Source organism: Boleophthalmus pectinirostris, unplaced genomic scaffold (genome assembly GCF_026225935.1).
Source record: "Boleophthalmus pectinirostris isolate CB_2022bp ecotype Guang Dong unplaced genomic scaffold, ASM2622593v1 HiC_scaffold_5, whole genome shotgun sequence".
NCBI classification, from domain to species: domain Eukaryota; kingdom Metazoa; phylum Chordata; class Actinopteri; order Gobiiformes; family Gobiidae; genus Boleophthalmus; species Boleophthalmus pectinirostris.
Window position 1 is genome coordinate 2191531 of NW_026571404.1, and position 21192 is coordinate 2212722.

The 21192-nt window shown below is 42.7% G+C and overlaps 1 protein-coding gene across 1 annotated transcript; it reads right to left on the reverse strand.

The window, feature by feature from the left end:
• Nucleotides 1-5835: 5835 nt before the first annotated feature.
• On the reverse strand, nucleotides 5836-20919 carry LOC110166989 (5-hydroxytryptamine receptor 7-like). The gene is given in 3 exon segments (XM_020932289.2): nucleotides 5836-6597; nucleotides 6599-6719; nucleotides 20354-20919. Coding segments are annotated over 3 exon segments (1449 nt in total).
• Between the last annotated feature and the right edge of the window lie 273 nt (nucleotides 20920-21192).

The following is a 21192-nucleotide window of genomic DNA, read 5'->3' on the forward strand; positions in this document are numbered from 1 at the left end:
TGGTTTAGTCCTGGTTTAGACCTAGTTTAGTCCTGGTTTAGACCTGGTTTAGACCTTGTTTAGACCTTGTTTAGACCTGGTTTAATCCTGATTTAGTTCTGGTTTAGACCTGGTTTAGACCTTGTTTAGACCTCAGTTCAGTCCTGGTTCAGTCCTGGTTCAGTCCTTGTTTAGACCTGGTTTAGACCTGGTTTAGTTTTGGTTTAGTCCTGGTTTAGTCCTGGTTCAGTCCTGGTTCAGTTCTGGTTTAGTCCTGGTTTAGTCCTGGTTTAGACCTGGTTCAGACCTGGTTCAGTCCTGGTTCAGACCTGGTTTAGTCCTGGTTCAGTCCTGGTTTAGTCCTGGTTCAGTCCTGGTTTAGTCCTGGTTTAGTCCTGGTTCAGTCCTGGTTTAGTCCTGGTTTAGTCCTGGTTTAGTCCTGGTTCAGTCCTGGTTTAGTCCTGGTTTAAGTCCTGGTTTAGTCCTGGTTTAGTAGTTCCTGGTTTAGACCTGGTTTAGTCCTGGTTTAGACCTGGTTTAGTCCTGGTTTAGTTCTTTATCAGTTTTTTTCCATTTTTCATTTAAACACAAAATCAAAAACTGAAAAAAAACAAATCCTTTTCTGTTTTTTCATTTCAGTTTTGGAGACAAATAACGAAGAAAATAATTGTTGTTTTTTTCATTTGAGTTAAAAGTGGAAAATCTCTATAAAAAAATGTGACCAAGATTTTACAAACAATTACAAATAAAAAAAAATAAATAAAAATAATTAAAAATATTATTAGCCTACAGAAGTGGACAGAGCAGCCAAAACATCTACTCGAGTACTTCAAAATAAATAAATAAATTACTACAAAAGTATTAAATGTGATAAATTTAATGGTTTTTAATATAAACATTTAATTGTTTCATTTTTTTCTCATATTGTGGGAGCTTTATTTGATTATTTGAAGATACAGACCCGTCGAAATGAGCTCCTCTAACCAAATTCATATAAATAAATAAATAAATACTGGTGATTTTACAGTGGGAGCTTTATTCGATGGTTAAATTGTCCTGTCGATATGCGCTCCCTCCAGTCTGAGCCTGTTTGAGCAGAAAACGACGTCCAAACTGTAAAGCAAAAATAAGAAAATGAAAAAAATTACAGTTTTCTTCATTATTTGTCTCCAAAACCAAAATGAAAAAACAGAAAATGATTCGATTTTTTCAGTTTTTGATTTTGTGTTTAAATGAAAAATGGAAAAAAAAAAAAAGGATAACGGACTGAACCAGACCAGGACTGAGACCAGGAATTGGACCGGGCCTGAGTCTGGAACCAGGACCAAGACTGAGACCGGGACCAGACCAGGACCAGACCGTGGTTGAGACCAGGACTGAGACTGGGACTGAGACCAGGACTGAGACCGGGACTGACATGGGACTGAGACCGGGACCAGACCAGGACTGAGACTGGAACCAGACCAGGACTAGACTGTGATTGAGACCGGGGCTGAGTCCGGGATCAGTCCGGAACCAGACTGGGACCAGACCAGGACTGATACCAGGACTGAGACCAAGACCAGACCAGGACCGAGACCGTGATTGAGCCCGGGACTGAGACCAGGATTTAGACTTGGACCAGACCAGGACTGAGACCGGAACTGAGACCAGGACCAGACCGGGACCAGACTGGGACTGAGACCGGTTTGAGACCGGGACTGGGACCAAGACTGAGCCCGGGACTGAGACCAGGACTGTAGACCGGGACTGAAAATGGTTTAGACCTGTTTTAGTCCTGTTTTAGTCCTGGTTCAGTCCTTTATCCATTTTTTCCATTTTTCATTTAAACACAAAATCAAAAACTAAAAAAAAACCAAATCCTTATCCGTTTTTTCTTTTCAGTTTTGGAGACAAACAACGAAGAAAACAGTTTTTTTTAATTCATTTTCTTATTTTTACTTTTATTTTGAAAACCAAACAAACGAACGAAACGACACACGGACTCAAACCAGGCTCCACCTTTACCTTTTCTCTCTGCGGAAATTAAAACTGTGTGAAATAAAAAAAAAAAACGAAAAGGCACCAACCCGGACGTCTGCACGTTATCGATTTTACACTTTCCCCACAAACGACTCTGATTACAAAACCATTCCGTCGTGTTTTTTTTTTTCGTGAGCTGCCTCGTCTCCCGAAACGAAGAGACGAATAAAAGTTTATGCAGAAGGTGAACGGGGGGCGACTCCGAACTTGGCACATTCCACAAAAAAACGTTTATCTCCAAAAGTTAGAAAGCGGCGCACAGAAAATCCAGCTAGAAAGATTAAGATTTTATACACATTTACAAAGAGTTCACGTTTTACGGCGTCGGAAAAGTTCTTCGTCGACTTCTCCGCGCGAAAAGTACATCGGGATCAGGAGTCCGTAAAAGTCGAGATCCTGCAACAAAGGAATTTTCGAGGAATTGTTTTTTGATTTCAGCAGTTTCGGAGACAATTGTGCAATTCCAAAAATCGGGCAAAATGTCAGAAACGGTTTTGGTCGGTGAAGCAGCTTTTGAAATTCTTGCATCAGATCTCGTTCTTTGTTCGGGTCCTGCGGATCTTCACACACTTTGACTCGTGATCGGAATTTTTATTTTTAAGATGGATTCATACCAAAATATAAAAACGTTGACGATAAACCTCAAGGATTTATCGAAAAATCTCCCAAAATCTGCGAAACATTTCAGTCAATGAAAATGATCAAATATTTTAAGGTTGTTTTTTTTTTTTTTCTAAATTACGTTTAAGAACAAGTGTCGCCTCTCCACACACCTGACTCATAATATATTACCAGTGTTTTAGACCTGGGTCAGTTCTCGTTTAGTCCTGGTTTAGTCATTGTTTAGTCCTGATTTAGACCTGGTTTAGTTTAGTTCTGGTTTAGACCTGGTTTAGTTCTGGTTTAGTCCTGTTTCAGTTCTGGTTTAGTCCTGGTTCAGACCTGGTTTAGACCTGGTTCAGACCTGGTTTAGTCCTGGTTTAGACCTGGTTCAGTCCTGGTTTAGACCTGGTTCAGTCCTGGTTTAGACCTGGTTTAGACCTGGTTTAGTCCTGGTTCAGACCTGGTTTAGTCCTGGTTTAGACCTGGTTTAGACCTGGTTCAGTTCTGGTTCAGTTTTGGTTTAGACCTGGTTTAGACCTGGTTTAGTCCTGGTTCAGTCCTGGTTTAGTCCTGGTTTAGTCCTGGTTCAGTCCTGGTTTAGTCCTGGTTTAGTCCTGGTTTAGTCCTGGTTTCAGTCCTGGTTCAGTCCTGGTTCAGTTCTGGTTCAGTCCTGGTTTAGTCCTGGTTCAGTCCTGGTTTAGTCCTGGTTCAGTCCTGGTTTCAGTCCTGGTTCAGTCCTGGTGTTTAGTCCTGGTTTAGTCCTGGTTCAGTCCTGGTTCAGTCCTGGTTCAGTCCTGGTTTAGTCCTGGTTTAATCCACCAAATTAAGACGATTTTGGAGAAACGTCTAAACTTTTCACGTGCAGGTTTTAAAGGTTTTTATTTCTGGACTCGTATAAACACGACTTGTCACTTGTGAAATGTTTCCAGATCATATTTTAACCCTGACAGTGTCGCTCGCTCTGATTGGACGGAGCTCAGAGAAACACAGAGTGACGTTTAAAATCAGAACATTCATTTTTGACTTTTTAAAAATTGGGTTAAAAAGTGATGAGTGAGTCATATTTTTCATACATTTTTTTACAATTTTTAAGTACAATTTTGGAAGCAGCACATTTTCTGCTTTTGGGTTGACGTTAGTTCAAACTGTGTTGTGGAAGAAAACAGGAAATACAACTACACTTTCATGTTCCGCAGTGGAGCTTTAATGAAACGTCTCTTTTCATCACTTTGAGCACCTTGAGTTTTTACGCTTTTTGGCACATTTTAATTTGAACGGTGAAACTGAACAGCTCCGACGGGCTGTGAGCAAGAAAACGGAGCAGTTTCTCTGGATTATTTTGGTATGAATCCGTCGTACAAAACAAAATTCAAAATCAAATCAGTTTCTTTTTACTTTACAGAACTTTTAAAGGCCCATATTACGTTATTTTCTGATCTACTTTTCTGTTCTAATGTCGTTTCCTCGTCGCAAACAGACCTGGAGTTGTGTTTTGTTTCGTTCACACATGTTTGACACACAAAATCTGCATATTTAGATTTAGTTCTCTCAAAGTGTTGCACCTTGTGATGTCATATGATAACACAGGAAGTGCTCCATTGTGTTTTTAAAGCCCTTCCAGACCAACATGTTTTGTATAACCGCACATAACTTTCCAACCAGAAAAGACAGAAGCTTACTTTTTTTACTCTTGAAAAGCTGAGACTGTGGCTTTCCGAACAGATTTCCAACATTATCATGATGACGTAGGGAAAACGAGTGTCCAATAGGAGCTTTGTTTTGGTCCAAACTCAGTCGCTCTGGCCATTTTGATTGGGCCAAACTTTGCCAAAGAGTGTAGTGAGTCAAAATGGTCGATGCTCTGAGCGTCTGTGTTTGTAACAATTGAAAAAGTCGCTCTAAGTGCAGAGATTTCTCAAATAAATGGAAAATTACGCATCTTGGTCTTGCTATTTTTATTTTCTGGTTTATTTCAGTCCAAATCCAAATGTAATAAACCCCATGGAAATGCAGGAAGTGATGTGTCTCGGTGTCCTGGACCTGACACGAACTGTTTCCACGACCTGCAACAGTCAAGTCACAAGGCCATTGCCCATCTTTTTTTGTTGTTTTTTTTTTTGTTTTGAGGCAATAAGGAGATTTATTTAATTTGTATTTAGATGAACTGTCAACAAAGCTTAAAACGTCTCGCTCTGTGCTCAGGTAAATCCTCTGATGCGTAAGTTTGGTTCTCGTACAAATGATGTAAAGTTGTTATTGTTCAGATCTTATTGTTCACCGTTGTACAGCTCACCTCTGGACTCATTATAAAAAAGTCAGTTTGTGCAGCCTGCAGGTGTCTACAGTGAGGCTTTACGGAGCTTTTGAGGAGCCACGATGGACGAGTGCGACTGAGATGTTTGAAAACTCTGCAAGCTGCACTAAGAATTTTAATGTACAGTTTTATCTGCAGACTGAACAAATCAGACAATAAAACAATAATGTCACTCACAAATATAAGATTCAGTGCAATAAGATCAGTTCAGTATGTGTATCTTTTAAAAACATGAGTGTTTATTGTTTTGTATTGTCACTGTCCTTGTCTGTTTTAAAAGTGGATCATGAGTTTGGAATAAAGATGATGATAATTTTGGTTTATTTACAGACTTGATATTTTGCACTTTTGTAGCTAAGGCCTTAAATTAAGCTTTTTTTTTATGTCCAAAAAGTTGTTTAAACATGTTTGCTGCGTGTTTTGTCTGAAAAAGTGTGAATTTTATTTTCCGTTTTTTGTTTTTTTCTTCATTTGTATTTCTGGTCCTGTAGTTTTTATTACAACCATGTGACAAAACTCCAGCAGCAGATTATGAATTACAGGTTGTACTGAAAAAAAAAGATGTATAACACTTCATTAGGGGGTAAAAGTTGGAGTTTTAAATGCAAAATGAAGAAAAAAATCCAGGTGAGGACAAATGTATTAAAGTAGCTCTTAGGTCTGGAAGGTTTTTAAACTCCGCACATGTTCACTAGAATCTTTTGGATGATTTCAGCTCTGGAATTGTCGATCTCTAAAGAGCTAAAGATAAAAAAGTGGAAAATAGAGTTACTGAAACGTGTGAATGAAACAAAACACAACTCCAAGTCGGTTTTTGAGGAGATAACAACATTCTAACCTGGTTTAAAGCTCTCGAGAGTCAATTTTGCGTAATACGGGACTTTTAAACGATTTTTTCCCTTCGATGGGTCCAGCCTCTACACCTCAGACTCGGGTTTCTCCACGAGTTTGAGCGCCTCGTGCATTCCGGCCGCCGACAGTTTCCGGTTGATGTTCCTGTACCGGCACCTGAGGAGGTTACTGTAGGTGGTCCTCAGGTCGCGGTTGAAGAAGGCGTAGATGAACGGGTTGATGAGCGAGTTGGCGTATCCCAACCAGAGCAGGGTCCTCTCCAGCCACAGGGGCACGCAGCTGCACTCCACGCCGCACACGAAGGGCCGCGCCGTCGACACGATGAAGAACGGCAGCCAGCAGAACGTGAACGCCCCCACCACGATGCCCAGCGTGGCGGCCGCTTTCTGCTCGCGCTTGAAGATGGACTGGTTCTTCCGTTTGCGCCGCTGGTGGTGCTCCCCGCTCTTCAGGAGTCGCGACACTCGGTTCGTGCATTCTTCCTCGACTTCCCGCTGGAGTTTCAACGCCGCCGACACGCAGTCCAAGCTCTCCTCCTCTTCGTCCTCCGCGTCCCCCTCGTCGTCGCGCTCCGCCTCGGTCCCCTCGACGCTGGCGGTGTCCCCGGACTCGGTTTTGGCGCCGCGGGAGGTGGCGGAGTCTCCGTCCCTGGGGAAGCCGGTGATGGTGTGTTTGGCGGCGCTGAGCTTGGCGGCGCGGTAGATCCGGTAGTACATGATGAGCATGACGGACATGGGGATGTAGAAGGCGACGGCGGTGGAGTAGACGGTGTAGCCGAAGTCCTGGCTGATGAGGCAGACGCGACCGTCGTTCACGTTCTGCGCCCAAGCCGAACAGGGGCGGCAGGGTGATGGACGCCGACAGGAGCCACACCGACAGGATCATCTTGGCCATGCAGCAGCCGTTCTGACGCACCGGGTACGTCAGGGGTTTGGTGATGCCCAGGTACCTACGAGACACAGAGGAGACAACAGACGGTTTACAGTCGAACATAGACGAGGGTCCAAAGTAGGGATGGGCATGAGTAATCGATTAATTGATAATTGATCATTAAGAATTTCATCGATTACGTTAATTTTACTCGACAAACCGAATGTATGTTTGTGTGTCGTGACCAAACAGGTGTGTACATGTGTCTCTGCATCAGAAGGAGCGAGACACAAACAGTGGGTCAGTCTGTAACGAACCGAAGCACAAATGTGGATTTAACCAGGATTTGTAGAAGAAATTCCACACTTTCCGTTGCGTTGGGACAAGTGTGAGTCCATGTGCACAGTGGATAAAGCAGCACATATGTTTCTGTGTCCAGTGGGAAAAAGTTTTTCCAGGTGAGAGTCGCTCAATGTGGATGACGAGGCCCCGCCCCCCTCCCCCCGTACGCTGTCCTGGTTTTGACAAACACAAATCTGGTCACACTGACCTGTATTCACCTGAGTCATGTCTTTTAATCCAACACAAGTTGAACCACATCAGCGACACAAGAGCTGGAGTTTTATCTTCACTTAGTTTATGTAAATTAGTGATGTGGTTTTAAGTTTTGTTTCTGTGAGATTTGAACAAAACTGAATTAAACACATTATAATGTCAAACAGCTGATGTGGATCTAGAGTCGTTATGTTTATATGTCGTAAAGTTGAATTTATTTATGCAGATTAGTGCAGATAGTAATAATAATGATGATCATTTTAATAGAAAAACGTTAATGATTAATCGATAATCGATCATTAATTCTTCCGACGATCGATTAAGAAAATTTCATCGAATGCCCGTCCCTAGTCCAAAGCCTGTCCCAACATCTCTTCATCACGACACGTCTCTGTTTAGTAGAGGTGAGGAGGTTCATGTATTCGTGCCAAACAGTTTTGGTTCAGGATCTTTGGTTCAGTGCAGAAACTCAGAAGGCAGAATTCAGTGTGTGTGTGTGTGTGTGTGTGTGTGTGTGTGTGTGTGTGTGTGTGTGTGTGTGTGTGTGTGTGTGTGTGTGTGAGTGTGTGTGGACTGTAACAGATAATGAGGAGCTGGTTTTCCCGTGAGAAACACACTTTGATAATAATAAGACAGAAGCACATATGCAGCACTTGGAAAAACTCTGCAACACTTTACTTTCGGCCACGACATGTGCAGCTACACGGAGGCTCGGCTCTTTAATATTCACATGAAACTCGTCCGTGATTGGGGCAGTGTTTCCTCCAGCGCTTTATAGTTAGAGCGACCGACTTGACGACATCTGCCCCTCGCCTTGACTACGTCCCTCTGAACCACGTGAATCCACCTCACAGAACTACGGTCGTCGCATCCTGGTTCTTACTTTTGCCTTTTGCCGTCATGGAAACTCCGCCCCCACTGTCGTCTTGTTTACAAGGAATTAATTTTTTGTAATATTTCATACATTTGTTGCTTGTTTGACAATATTTGATTTAACTCATTGGTTTTCAATAGGTGAGGCCTGCCTCCCCTGGGAGGCGCCAAAGAGCCACTGGAGAGAAGCAACACATGCAGACTCCACCAGGACTGAACCAGGACTGAACCAGGACTGAACCAGGATTAAACCAGGATTAAACCAGGATTAAAACCGGACTAAACCAGGACTAAACCAGGACTGAGTGTCTAGATGGGATCGGAGGTGCACCTGCATAGACTGTCAGGTGACCAGGACAGGCTCACAGAGTTAAAGCAGCCAGCGCCCAACGGAGCTTTGTGGACGCCTGCTCCATAGTCTCAGGGTTTTCTCTCTTTCAAGACCAAGATTAGTCCTGGTTCAGTCCTGGTTCAGTCCTGGTCTAGTCCTGGTCTAGTCCTGGTTTCCTACTGATGTTCAGTGATGGTAAAAGTCGCCTCAGTTCCTCCTGCATGAAGTTAGAAATGATTTGCTGTTGCAAAAATCATTTATGAATGCACACAAAAAAACTGTATTAAAAAATATATTGTCATTTATTATTGAAACTCAACGCTGCAGAAACACAAAAGATGCATTTCCTTCTGTGGCCTGTGTGTGTTTGTGTGTGTGTGTGTGTGTGTGTTTGTGTGTGGGGGGGGGGTTCGTCTGTTTTTACCTGCTGTCAGGTGAGACTCACATTGACCCAGTTTGAAAACCCACGATTTAACTTATTAGTTTCACCAAGCAGAACTTTGCATTTATTTTGCATTTGTATAATGTTAAAACAAATTAAAACACAAATAAACAACAAGAAAATGGTTTTGCATTTTGTTCCCAAACTGAACCGAAAATGAACTGAACCCTGACTTTTGTACCGTTCCACCTCTGCTGCTTTTACGACGTGTCTCTGTTTAGACGTGACGGGTTTTGGACACTATTCTGACACGTCATTTTTCTTTTTTTTTTGAGACTTATAACAGTCTACCCAGGTGTGTCTCTCCCTGGATGGAACTGATTTGGCCAAATAAATATGAGCCTAATGCGTAAACAATCAAATTTCATCATCACATGCAGGTTTGTCACATGTCTGGTTTTTGTGGCTGTGAGTGTCGTCTCATTGAGCTGCTTGAAGCACAAATGGCCCGTGCAGACTTAGTTTTAGATCAGATATTTTCTCCAAAAGCTGGTCTATGCTCTTTTTTAAAAGCAGAAAAGTGGAATGTTTAAAAAATACTAAAATTTACTCCGACAATGAAAAAGAAAAAAGTCGAAGTAGTGGAATGCTTGAAAAATAATGTTTATCCTGCTGTTTCGACAATTAGACGTCCACGTGTTCAGCTCCAGTCAAGGGAAACTCGGTTATGGGGCAAATTTAGAGCCAAGGTTCATATTGGGAATAGAGTTTTTTTGTTTTTTTAGGGACAAAATAGCAAAATAAAAACTCCAGGATCCTGTAAGAGCGAAAAGTCGAGACTCACTGCAGCAGTTACAGACAGACGAGCGATAATATTCCAATGTGAGTCAATAAGACGGCGGTGGAAGCTCCTCCTCATGTTACCGTTTGTCCATTTATACAAACAGTTGATGGAAAAACCCTTGAAAGTGCCCTTGAGCAAAGCGCTTCAGAGTGAGGCCATGTGCAGTCCCAGGTGGAGCAGGATCACGGCCAAAAGAGCACGGACGGTGTTTAGAGTTTGGCTCAAATCCAGAGCTCTTCACTCTGTACATAATATGACTGGATTTTAAGACTTAAAGAGCAGAAACAAAAGATTTTCTCTCTGCGCTGGGACATAAAACATTGTCCTTTTGCCTATAGTTTAATTCTTTATGCGTTCATGTGGTTTTAAGTCCCTTTAAACATATTTTTGGACATTTTGGACATTTCCAGCTGTTTTGGCGTCCTGGGAGAGTTTTCAGATTCAGAGCTGTAAACGTTTCATAGCAGATAAGTTGAAGAGCTGAAGGGTCTGGATGAAAGCAGAAGCGCCTCCACTAGGGTTATAACTTATTGAACTTTTTTTCCAAAATCAAAGTCCTGCATCATGATTGGATGAACTTTTTGGTATAATTGAAGAAACCAAACTCCATTTTCAACACTCTTTTAAAAATGTTCCCCGAAACAAAAAAAATATTAAATCCACATTACAGCCGATGATCTGAAACGTTAAACCGAGTTAAGTTCTCACAAGGATCATTACAAGTCAATGTGACTGAAAATGGATCAATAATAAGTTGTACTGCATCATAATAAACTGGAGTTTCACTTTCTGTTCTTGTTTCACTTTATAAACCAACAAACCAACACTGACAATCATCATTTTTGGACTTTTAGTTTCCTATTTTATCTGATCTTTACCCTGATCATGTGTTTTGTTCCTGTGTGATTAAAGAGAAAATTGCCTTTGGTTCTTTTATGATTGAAGATATGAACCTTCTAACTGTTTTATTCTGGTTGTTGTTTTAACAAAACTTCATTTTGAGTCCGGGGGAGACTTTTTTCAAAAATATGACCAACTGAAGGTCAATTCCTTTTATTATTAGAAAAAGTTCATTAAAATATGACACAGGGTGTAGAGGCTGTAAACTAATCTACACGTGAACTTCTGGATTGGAACACGGCAACACGAGTTTGTTTTCATACAGGTTCGACTGCTCCCTGCGCTCTTCCTCAGAAACTGTCAGGTATGAAAACAAACTCTTGGTCTGAAAAAAGAACCTCAGAACATAGTCGATGGACGTAAACGACAGTGTTCGGCTCAAGCCAAATGAAGCTCATCGAGGCCTGCAGTTACAGGAACCTTCCCCACCCCCAGACGTCAAGTGGAATTAAATAAAGACGATTTAACATGTTTTATCCATGTAAACCTTGATTCAGAATCATTATTTCCCTGTGAACTCAAAGAAGAATATTTTAATTATGAGCTATTTAATTCAGAACTAAAAATCATCATATAAACGTGGCCACTGAGGTGAAGAGAAATCTGATTAACATAAACGATCGATAATCGGTAAAATGAGAACGTGGTCGGTGGTTGTTCCGGTTTGTAAATAGTTTGTTTTGTAGATGTGAGTCGTTGCACAGTGGGACACGTGTGAGAGAAAAAAAAGAATACAACATAAATATAGAAACACTATAAATGATGATTCTGTTAAAGTTTCCTCTGAGGTTTAAGCAGATTAACACAGATTCATCTCTAAAGTGAAAAAAACATCCACAAAACACCACAGACACACAAATAACAAACTGTGACTTTTTTTTTTGCTGATCAACTGAGCAAATATGACACAGATCTTCTTCATTGGTTTTGTCACATTTTGAAATTGGGCACAATTTGAATTTCTGACATTTAGGCAAATGATTCACCCCGAGGAGCGTAGAGGCGAAAAAATCAGATTTCTGTCACTTCAGGCTGCAGTCTGAACACGAAGTCTGGTCACCACCACCATCACAGCCGTCCAATCAGATTTGTCTATTTCGGTTAATTTCATGGGTCAAGCAACATTTTCAACAGAATCACATTTCTCTCACGTCTGAATTTAACATTTCTATCGTTGATTCTACAAAATGTTTTGGTAACACTTTATAATAACTACACCTTACTTATCCTTAATAAAGCATGAACAAAGACTTAATTAATAATGAACAAATATTTAATTAATAATGATTCACGCTTAGTAAATGCTTAATAAAGCATAATTAGTCTTCACTCTTGAAAAGCTCTCAAAAAGACTTAACTAACAGAGAACAGCTGCCTGAATGATCATTGCATTACATTATTAGTAAATCATTCTCTCATAGCTTATTAATGATTAATAAATGCTCAAATGGTTAGTTCATGAGTAATTAAGTATGAAATAATTATGAGTAACTATTTTCAGCACAGGCAAATTAAGTGCAAGTGCTAATTAAGGTAGTAATTAAGTAGTTACTAAGCATTAATCATTATTAATTAAGTCTTTGTTCATTATTAATTAAGCCTTTGTTCATGCTTTATTAAGGCTAAATAAGGTGTAGTTATTATAAAGTGTTACCAATGTTTTCAGTCCCCTTTGCCATTTCTATTTTCCTCATCAGCAGCTTGTCCCTGATTGGCTGATCCATCTGTCAATCACAACCATCTGAACTCTGGAAGATTCAGCTATGACCAGACTCACATCTTCACATCAGAAAAAAAACAAAACAAAAAACTATAAATTCTGGATCCCGGGCAACAGATTTAAAGCAATAAGATCTCTGTGACGACAAACACACGGTGGAGAAAGGTTACACAGTGCACCTTTAAAAACGTCCTCCACTTAAGGACTTTATTTCTCCCGTCTGCTCGTCCTTGAGACGCAAATCTGAACAGAGGAGCAGAGGCAGATCAATGTTCCCCAGCGCCGGGACCAACCTCAAAGTGTGATTATTGTGATTCACGCCGCGGATCACGTCGCACGTCTGGGAAATAAACAGACTGAACGAAGCCCCCGCGCTGCTGTGGAGAACGTGCCCTTGAGCAACGCGCTTCAGAGTGAGGCCATATGCAGTCCCAGGTGGAGCGGGATTACGGCCAAAAGAGCACGGATCACGATTAAACGACGGCGTAAACACACACAGAATGGGATTGGATTTGGACTTTTTCTCTCTGCGCTGGGACGATTAAACATTTTCCTTTTGCCTGTAGTTTAAATCTTTAAATTAAATAACACTTTATGCATTTATGTGGTTTTAAGTTCCTTTTAAACACTGCTTTGGGACAGGGCAGGTGTGGTGGAGGATTTTGACTCCAGGGTCAGAATCCTGTTATGTTATATTGACCCCCCCATGAAAATCTATATTTTATTAATAAACAACTTGAATTCTATAGAAAAACTTTGAATATTAATCCTACATCTGCAAATGAAAACATACTGACATATTTAAAGTGTTTTTGAAGAACTCAGATGCATTTTTTATGTGGATTAAAACTTCTGAATGTTAAAATGACTTAGTTTAAACACATATTTGACTGAAAATGAGATAAGTCGTTATTATTTAGTTCGGTATTCAGAGTGATGTAATGATTTGGAATCTTTGGACCCTCCAACATGTTTATTATAGTTCTGATGATGTAAACTAAAAGTCATGTTAGTTGAATATTGACAATGATCAATTATATATATAAAAAAAGGTCAAAATCCTCTGACTCTAATAATCTGACCCTCAATGTTGTTTATTATAACACAACATGACTAAATTCAAGGTCGTTTTTCTTACAAACCGTCACCTAAATTGACATTATAATGAAGGATTATCTGAACAGAACAAACTAAAAACCAGAACAATATAAAATACAAAATAAAAAGTGACAAGATTGTTCTGTATATGTAATTTTAACTTTTGATATGTTACATTTACACAAAACACCAAGTCGTTCTCCATCAAAATATTCCTTAAAGGTTGTGTGGAGGATTTTTTTTTTGTTTCAAATTGTCAATGAAAGTTTAAAATACCATTACAGAGACGCAGCAGCCTTGTAATTATGACCAAAAAAAAAGAATGAAAATCCATCAACTGTGGACGTGTTGAGGCCAGATAAACATCAGCCGATAGAAAACGAGGCTGCCTCATTTTCTATTGGCTGTTAGGTCGTCAATCAAACTACATGGTTTATGCAGCGGTTCTTAGAGGCTTTTTCGAACTGTAGCTTCTTCGCAATTCCCACAAAGTTTGTCGCGACGTCGGACGAGAATCCACGACCGGTTCGCCGCAAAAGAAAGTCGGTTTTTGAGGTCGCTGAAAGAAGAAAGAGAAATGGAAAAGGAGCGAAGACAAACTGAGGTGATTCTTGGAGATTCCTTCCAGCGACGGCGCGGCTGAAGCGGACGAAGAGTCTAAAAACTGAAGACGCGTCGGTCGATAAATTATTTCTAGACAGGAAACTTCAGCAGTAATTCTGAACGCGCACAGGATGTAAACAAACGTGACTCTAGAGTAAAGAGGCGGGAGGAGATGTTTCTACTGAGGCTGTGGAGGAGGGACAACGTTTGAAAAAGGACTGTCGCTGTATTTCTCTTTCCTTAAAAAGAACCTTTGAAATACCTTAAAAGTTCGTGAATATGTAGTAATATATATTAAAAGTAAATGACATAAGAAATAATGATCAGATAAGTATTTACTAAAGAAAAAAGTAAGAGGAGTCAAAATCCTAAAGGGGGGTCACTTTACTACAGCGCTATGTTCGCCTCAGCGTCAATTTACTCTCTTACATCGGCTCGAGCTCTTTTCAAGCCCTGGGTGAGTTTTCTTAGTCTGATTCATGAGCCGGTTTCACTTCATAGAAACCGTGTGACCTCGCAGTATTAGGACTCAGACTGTATGGTGCTCGGTCTTGGTCTTGTCTTGTCTTGGTCTTGTCTCGGTCTTGGATGCGCTAGGACGAGGCCGTGTTTTGGTCTTGAAAGCACCTGGACTCGGTCTTGAAGGTGCTTGGATTTGGACTTGGTCTTGTCTCGTTTCACTTCGTAGAAACCGTCTGATTCGTTCGCTCGACAGTAGGCGGGTACTTTTTTTAATTGAACCAATCGCTGCTGTTTGGTCGTGACGTTCGTAACGCTCCAAATCCTGTAGGAAGAACAATAACGTCTTTCCTCTTGATAAAATTCACCAAACATTCTCTTTGTTCCGGTTTAAATCCTCGATCTCGGGAATCGTTGACAACACTGAATGTCTGTCTCTCCGCTGATTGGTCGGTGCTCGAACTCGCACTTCCAGGGTTTTTGTGAATCATCTGGTGTTTTCTGATTCCTGATCTAGTCGCTGGAGAAAAATGAAATTAAGCGGAGGCACTAGGTGGCGCCAGACTGGTTAGAGTTTTCTGCCCCCTACAAATTCAGGGCTGTACAGGCGAGTTTCAGCTGACGTCATTGTTATTAAAGCCCGCGTTACATTCTGGGAAATATTTTGGTCGGAGGCAAGAAACACGGTAGCGTCAAACACAGTGTGTAACCTCGTGTATTTCTCCCCGATAATGGTAAATTCCTGCTGCATTATCAGATGCACAAATAGAAGCACGGAAGAAAGAAAATGTCTTTTTCGTTTTCTGAGTGAAAAGGACCACTAATGGTGAATTAAACGACTTTCAAACATCCGCAGAGCAAACGTAGAAGATCCTAACAAACCGTGGACTCCAACAAGTTCAACAACACATCGAGACTCTTGGAGGTTTTCATCTTTTCTGCTGTGAATGGCCCAGGAGTTTCCACCAAGTCATTGTGGATGTCGCCCAAGTGAATATTTGTCCAGGTAGTTGGAGATTCTGACCAGAAATTTGGTTTGGTCCAGACTCTGTCGGGGTTGAAAAGGGTGATTTGTCGTCCGTCGATGTTTATGACCAATTTCTGGTCAAATGGTCTTGGGTCCTCTGCCGTTAGAGTGGAGAAATAACCGGGATCAATACCCTTTACGTGTTTTCTCGCTCCGTCCGTCATGTTGAATTAGTGTTTCTTGCCGCCGACCAAAATAATTCCCAGCATGCAACGCACGCTTTTGTCAACAATGAAACTCGCCTATAGATTTTGTAGCAGGTCTTTCAAAAGCTGGAGGGTCCTAGGATTTTTTTTTTGAGTAGTTTTTTTGTGGAGTAAATTAGATCAACAAATCCATTTTTACAGTTGTTCATTTCTTTCTCTCTAAAGATGTTTTCAGGCCGACAGAGAATCGTTCCGGTTCCCGCACCTAATCTTGAACTGACTTGCTTGTTCACGCCGGAAATCAGAACGTTCTGGAGCCAAAAAGTTGGATCCCAACAGGAACCAAGTAAAACGCGTTTTTTCTAAGTCAACCGTAACGACACAGAAGACGTCGGCACGTTCATCTGGGTCACACGCGATAAAATAAACAAACTAAGAGCAACTGAAACTCTGATGTATTAAAGTAAAAGTTTTACGTCTTCAAAATCTATTATGTACTGTTGGTTTTGCAAGTGTCCGTGTTCTCCTGATAAGTTTACATCTCTGTATTGGGCGTCGCTGTCGTCTTCTCCACAGCAGATTGATGTTGTGTCAGAGTTTGGCACATAAATAATGACTTGTATAAATACAAACTCTCGCTGGTGTTGATGATGTGATCCATGATTGTTATTTTCCTCCTGTGACGTCCGTTTTCATATGGCCTTGTTTTTATTTGGTGGTAAATCCACTCCCTCTGATGCGTCTTGGGTTCCTGTAAATAGTTTGAACGTGGGTCGTTCACTGTGTGGGAACCAACACCAGCACCGTTCTGACCGACCTGAAAACAGCTCAAGATTCAAAGAGAACAAGAGTTTTTATAGGAACATTTGTGACATTCGGGGGCTGACCTGTATTTAACATGATCTGCACATCTGTTAGTCAGGCTGGTGCCACCCAGTTCCTCCACTTCATTTCATTTTGCTCCAGCGACTAGATCAGGAATCAGAATACACTAGACGGTTTGCAAAAACCCCGGAAGTTGTAGACGGCGCAAAGGCCGATCATCTGTGAGCTGTGAAGTCATGACGTCAAACTGGCGTCTGTCTGTGTCCCTTTTGTGGAACAGAACAACAGTAAACAAAGCGTTGAGATGGACGTAGACGAAGACAGACATTCTGTGTTGTCAACGATTCCCCAGATCCCCGAGGATTTAAAGCTGAACAAAGAGAATGTTTGGTGAATTTTATCAAGAGGAAAGACGTTATTGTTCTTCTTCCTACAGGATTTGGAGCATTACAAATGTCACGACCAAACAGCAGCGATTGGTTAAAGGTTCATCTGATGTAAAATAACTCTTTTCACATTGTATCTTCTGCACATAAACAAGCACAGTTTGGGATTTGGAACATCCATTACACAATAGTTCTGAAATCTTACTGATTTCTTGGAGACGTCACAGACCAGAAATTATGAAAGTCCGACTATTGCTCCTCCCTCCGCCCGTCCTGAGAAAGCACAGGCTCCGCCCTCCAAACGTGACGTAGACTCTGAGTGAGCCGCCCTTCCTCCGCCATCTCAGGGAGGGAGGGGGAGACAGACGTGACCCTGACAGCGGCAGGAATAAACTTTTATTCATCATGGAGATACAGCGCGTTCAGCCGCATGTGTTGGACCTGGAATCGGACGAGGACTTTGAGGAGCACGAAGCTCAAGCACCGAGTCCACATCAGCTGAACATTACTGATTGGTAAAGTTTTAATAAACACTAGGAGATAAATTTATTATATCAAGCAGATTTCTGCTTCGTCAAACGCGTCATAGGTGAATCTGCCGCGTCATCGTTGTAGCAGCTTTAGTTCATTGTCACGTGGGAGGGTGGCAGAAATGAGCTGCAATTTGTAAAAAAAAAAACACAGAATCAGTCTAAAAACACTTCAGCGACAAATACAAGACCCACACATCACTCTGAGAAGGTAGAAAGATCTGAAAAGTTGATTTTGCATGAGATGGGCCCTTTAAATAAAAAAGTACCCGCCTACCATCGAGTGAACGAATCCTAATTCTGCGAGGTCACACGGTGCATGTTTATGTCCATGTCGTGTCAGTGTTTCCCAGTGAAGCTCTGCCCTCTGCTCTCAGTGCACAGCGCCCCCTGTCTGTGAGCTGCAGCGTCACAATGGACTGACAGACCGAGCTCCAGACCACAGTCCCAGTCCCAGTCCAGTCTGAAACTTCAGTCCAAACTCCTGTGGTCATGTTTCTCTGAGGCTTCAGCTGAAACATGGAGAGACACGTCACACTTAGTCTGCGTTCAGTCTGCAGCCTGAAGTGACCCAAATCTAATTTTTTTGTCTTCTATGTTCCTGTATCTGATCTTTTAATGTCAGTCTGAACGGCACAGATCCGATTTTTTCAAATGTGACCCAGGACACTTGGATATGTGCTCCTGAAACTGATACATATCTGATCTTTTGACATGTGACTTCAGTCTGAACGGCCAAAGTGCATTCATCCACCTACACGTTATCAACAAGACACAAACGTCACTATTCTGCGCTGAAGTCGGCAAAAATTGTTAATGAACTCTGTGTGACTGAAGTGAAGCACATCTCCACTCACCACTCTTGGCTCCGTCTTCACATCCACATGTTCCTTTCAACGGACTGAACCACAAAACACCACGACCAAAAACCTCGTCCTTCTCCTTCTCAATCTCCTCCTTAAAACAAGTCAGTTGTTCATGTTCTGGCTCCGGTACGAGAGGAACTTTAAAATCTCCAGGTGCTCGATGCTGCGTCCATGTTTGGACAACTTGTGTAAACACAGAGACGCTCGCTGCGGTTGACGTCGTCGTGTCTCCAGTGTCACATGTGGGACACTTTTGGACCGTTTAATGTTCACACTGGAGTCACATACAAGTCACATTTAACTGGAAATGTGAACGACCTCGAAAAAACATCGGATTTCACAAAAAAATCGGAATTGAGGGTTAAGCCCTGCAGTCTGAACGTAGACTTAGTCACAGTTTAGTTTCCATGTTGTTGAATCCATAGACGTGTTTGTTCATCAGCTGTTTGTTTTTCTCCAACCCGCCTCAATATTCACAGAGTCACGAGCACAAACTCTGACTAAAAGCCTGTGGGACGGAGATTATTTTGGAAATTGGACTTCTGTCAAGGATTTATTTCAGCGTTTTGACGGTTACATGCTTGAAAAACATGGATTCTGAAAGTGAGTTTTTTGGCTCTGTTTTTGTGTGTGTGTGTGTTTTTGTGTGTGTGTGTGTGTGTTTTTGTGTGTGTGTGTGTTTTTGTGTGTGTGTGTTTTTGTTGTGTGTGTTTGTGTGTGTGTGTGTGTGTGTGTGTGTGTGTGTGTTGAGGCTAAATGTGCCCAGAGAGCATCTTCTCCTTCAGAACTGGGACAAGAGCCAGACTGTCACTATTCAAACGGCTCATCTGCACATTTTTAAAGGAACTGAACGTATCCTGCCTCTTTCTGTTCCAAAAAAAAAAAAAAAAACTGTTATAATCAGAACTGACCCTGTGCCTCCAGAACCTTCACCTGCAAGTGTGTCTCAGTCTCACTTTATGTTCAGGCTCATGTGAAGCTCAGAACCTCCAGAATTCCCTCCCTGAGCTGCAAAAGCTGCACTAGCACAGACACAGGACTGGTGCAGGAGCTGGGGTTCAGATAGAGACGGTTCAGATCAGAGACAAACAGCTGGATTTCTTTATTGAGAGAGAGAGTGAGTCACGTGAGACTCAAAAAAAAAAAGAAAAAAAAGAAAATGCAAACATAAACAACATCAGGATCAGTAAAAGCTCCATTTGATATGAGCGTGTTTACCTCATGTCTGCAAACACAGATACGTCATGTTTACGGAATTTAAAATGTGACACACAGCCCCTTTAAACAGACTTTTATTTGGCAAATTTGGCTTTAGAACAGTTTTTGTTTGAAGGGAAAGTGAAGCAGGGCAGAATATCAAAGCCCACAGTTAAGTCCACATTTAAGCTTTTACTTGAAGGTTATTTTATTTGTTTTGTTACGGTACAATATTTATGAGTTTTGGCTGGAGGGAGGACGACGAGTCACAAAGACTCACAAAGTGCAGTTTGGCTGATTCCACAGATATAAGAGAAATAGACTGAATATGACACTGTTTAGTTTATTATTGTCTTTTTCTTTCATTCATTCTGAGGATGGGGGGAGTGTAGGGGAGGGTGTGTGTGTGTGTGTGTGTGGGGGGGGGGGGGGGGGGGTGTTCTGTTCTGTTCTGTCTGTTAAAAAGAGCGCGCGTCATTCGGACGCAGCTCTGCGTGAGTTTAAAGGCGCTTCATTAATCAGCTGAATTTATAGATTCACGCGCGTCACGTGTGGATCTGTCTCCGGCCGCAGCAGAGTGTCCTCTGTCCGGCCTCTGTCCGGCCTCTGTCCGGCCTCTGTCCGGCCTCTGTCCGGCCTCTGTCCGGCCGCTGGGCACGAGCACCGCGGGTGTTCGCGTAAAGGTCAGGAGCTGTCCAAGTGCCTTTTGTCCAAGTGCCATTTGCGCTCCGAGCGCGTGCCATCTCCCCGTGCCCATGAGGCGCACGTGTAACCCTCAGGCTAGAAAATATGTGCGTGAAAGAATTTAGTTTAGATCAAACACGGTACGTGTGGCACGTTTCAATTCACCCGCGCGTAAAGACTTGTGCCATTACCGCACCACGAGCCGTGCGTAAAAGCGCACGGAGTCCTGAATAAGAGTGAACACAATAAAGAGAAGTGCGTTTGGAGAAATGTTTAAAGTATCTGACCTGTCGATGCTGATTACGCACAGCGTCATGATGGACGCGGTGCAGCACATCACGTCCATGGCGATGAAGACGTTACAGAAGAACTGTCCGAACACCCACTGTCCTCCGATCAGGTCCGTGATGGACACGAAGGGCATGACCGCGAGCGCCACGGAGAGGTCGGCCAGAGCCAGAGACACGATCAGGTAGTTGGAGGGCTGGCGCAGCTTCTTCACGAAGCACACGGAGATGACCACGAGCAGGTTCCCGCAGATGGTGGACAGCGTGAGCATCATGAGCACTCCCCCGATCAGGACCTTCTCCACGCGGCCGTAGCTCAGGATCTGCTCTCCACAGCGCGTGCCGTTGCTCTCCATGACGAGCGGCGGACTGTACGTGGCCGGAGCGGTGGCCGCGGCCGCCGCTTCCGCCGCGTCCTGCGCGATCTTCAGCAGCCGCGGCGCGAGCACCTCCGAGATGATCCTGTTGGAGCCCGCGTGGTCCCCGCCGCCCGCGCGCTCCTCGATCATAAACGACCTCATGTTTCCGCCACCGAACGTTCCGTTACGCGCTCCCAGGACGACCATTGTGCCGCGCGCGGAGCCTTTTTATCCATGTGCACAGACGCGCAGATGTGCCGCGGGAGGTGCGATGGCGCAGTGCGCGGCGCACAGACGCGCAGATGTGCGGCTCGAGGTGTGACTGACTCAGGACCACCGTGACCCGCTGACACGCGCTGTGGATCAGAGGCTCGCGCGCTCCATCCCGCTATTTACTGGTCTCCGTCATGACGCGCGTGATGCCGCGGGCGCGTTCTCCAAACTCGCGACCTGAATAATAGTTGTGATTGTGTTTGGCAC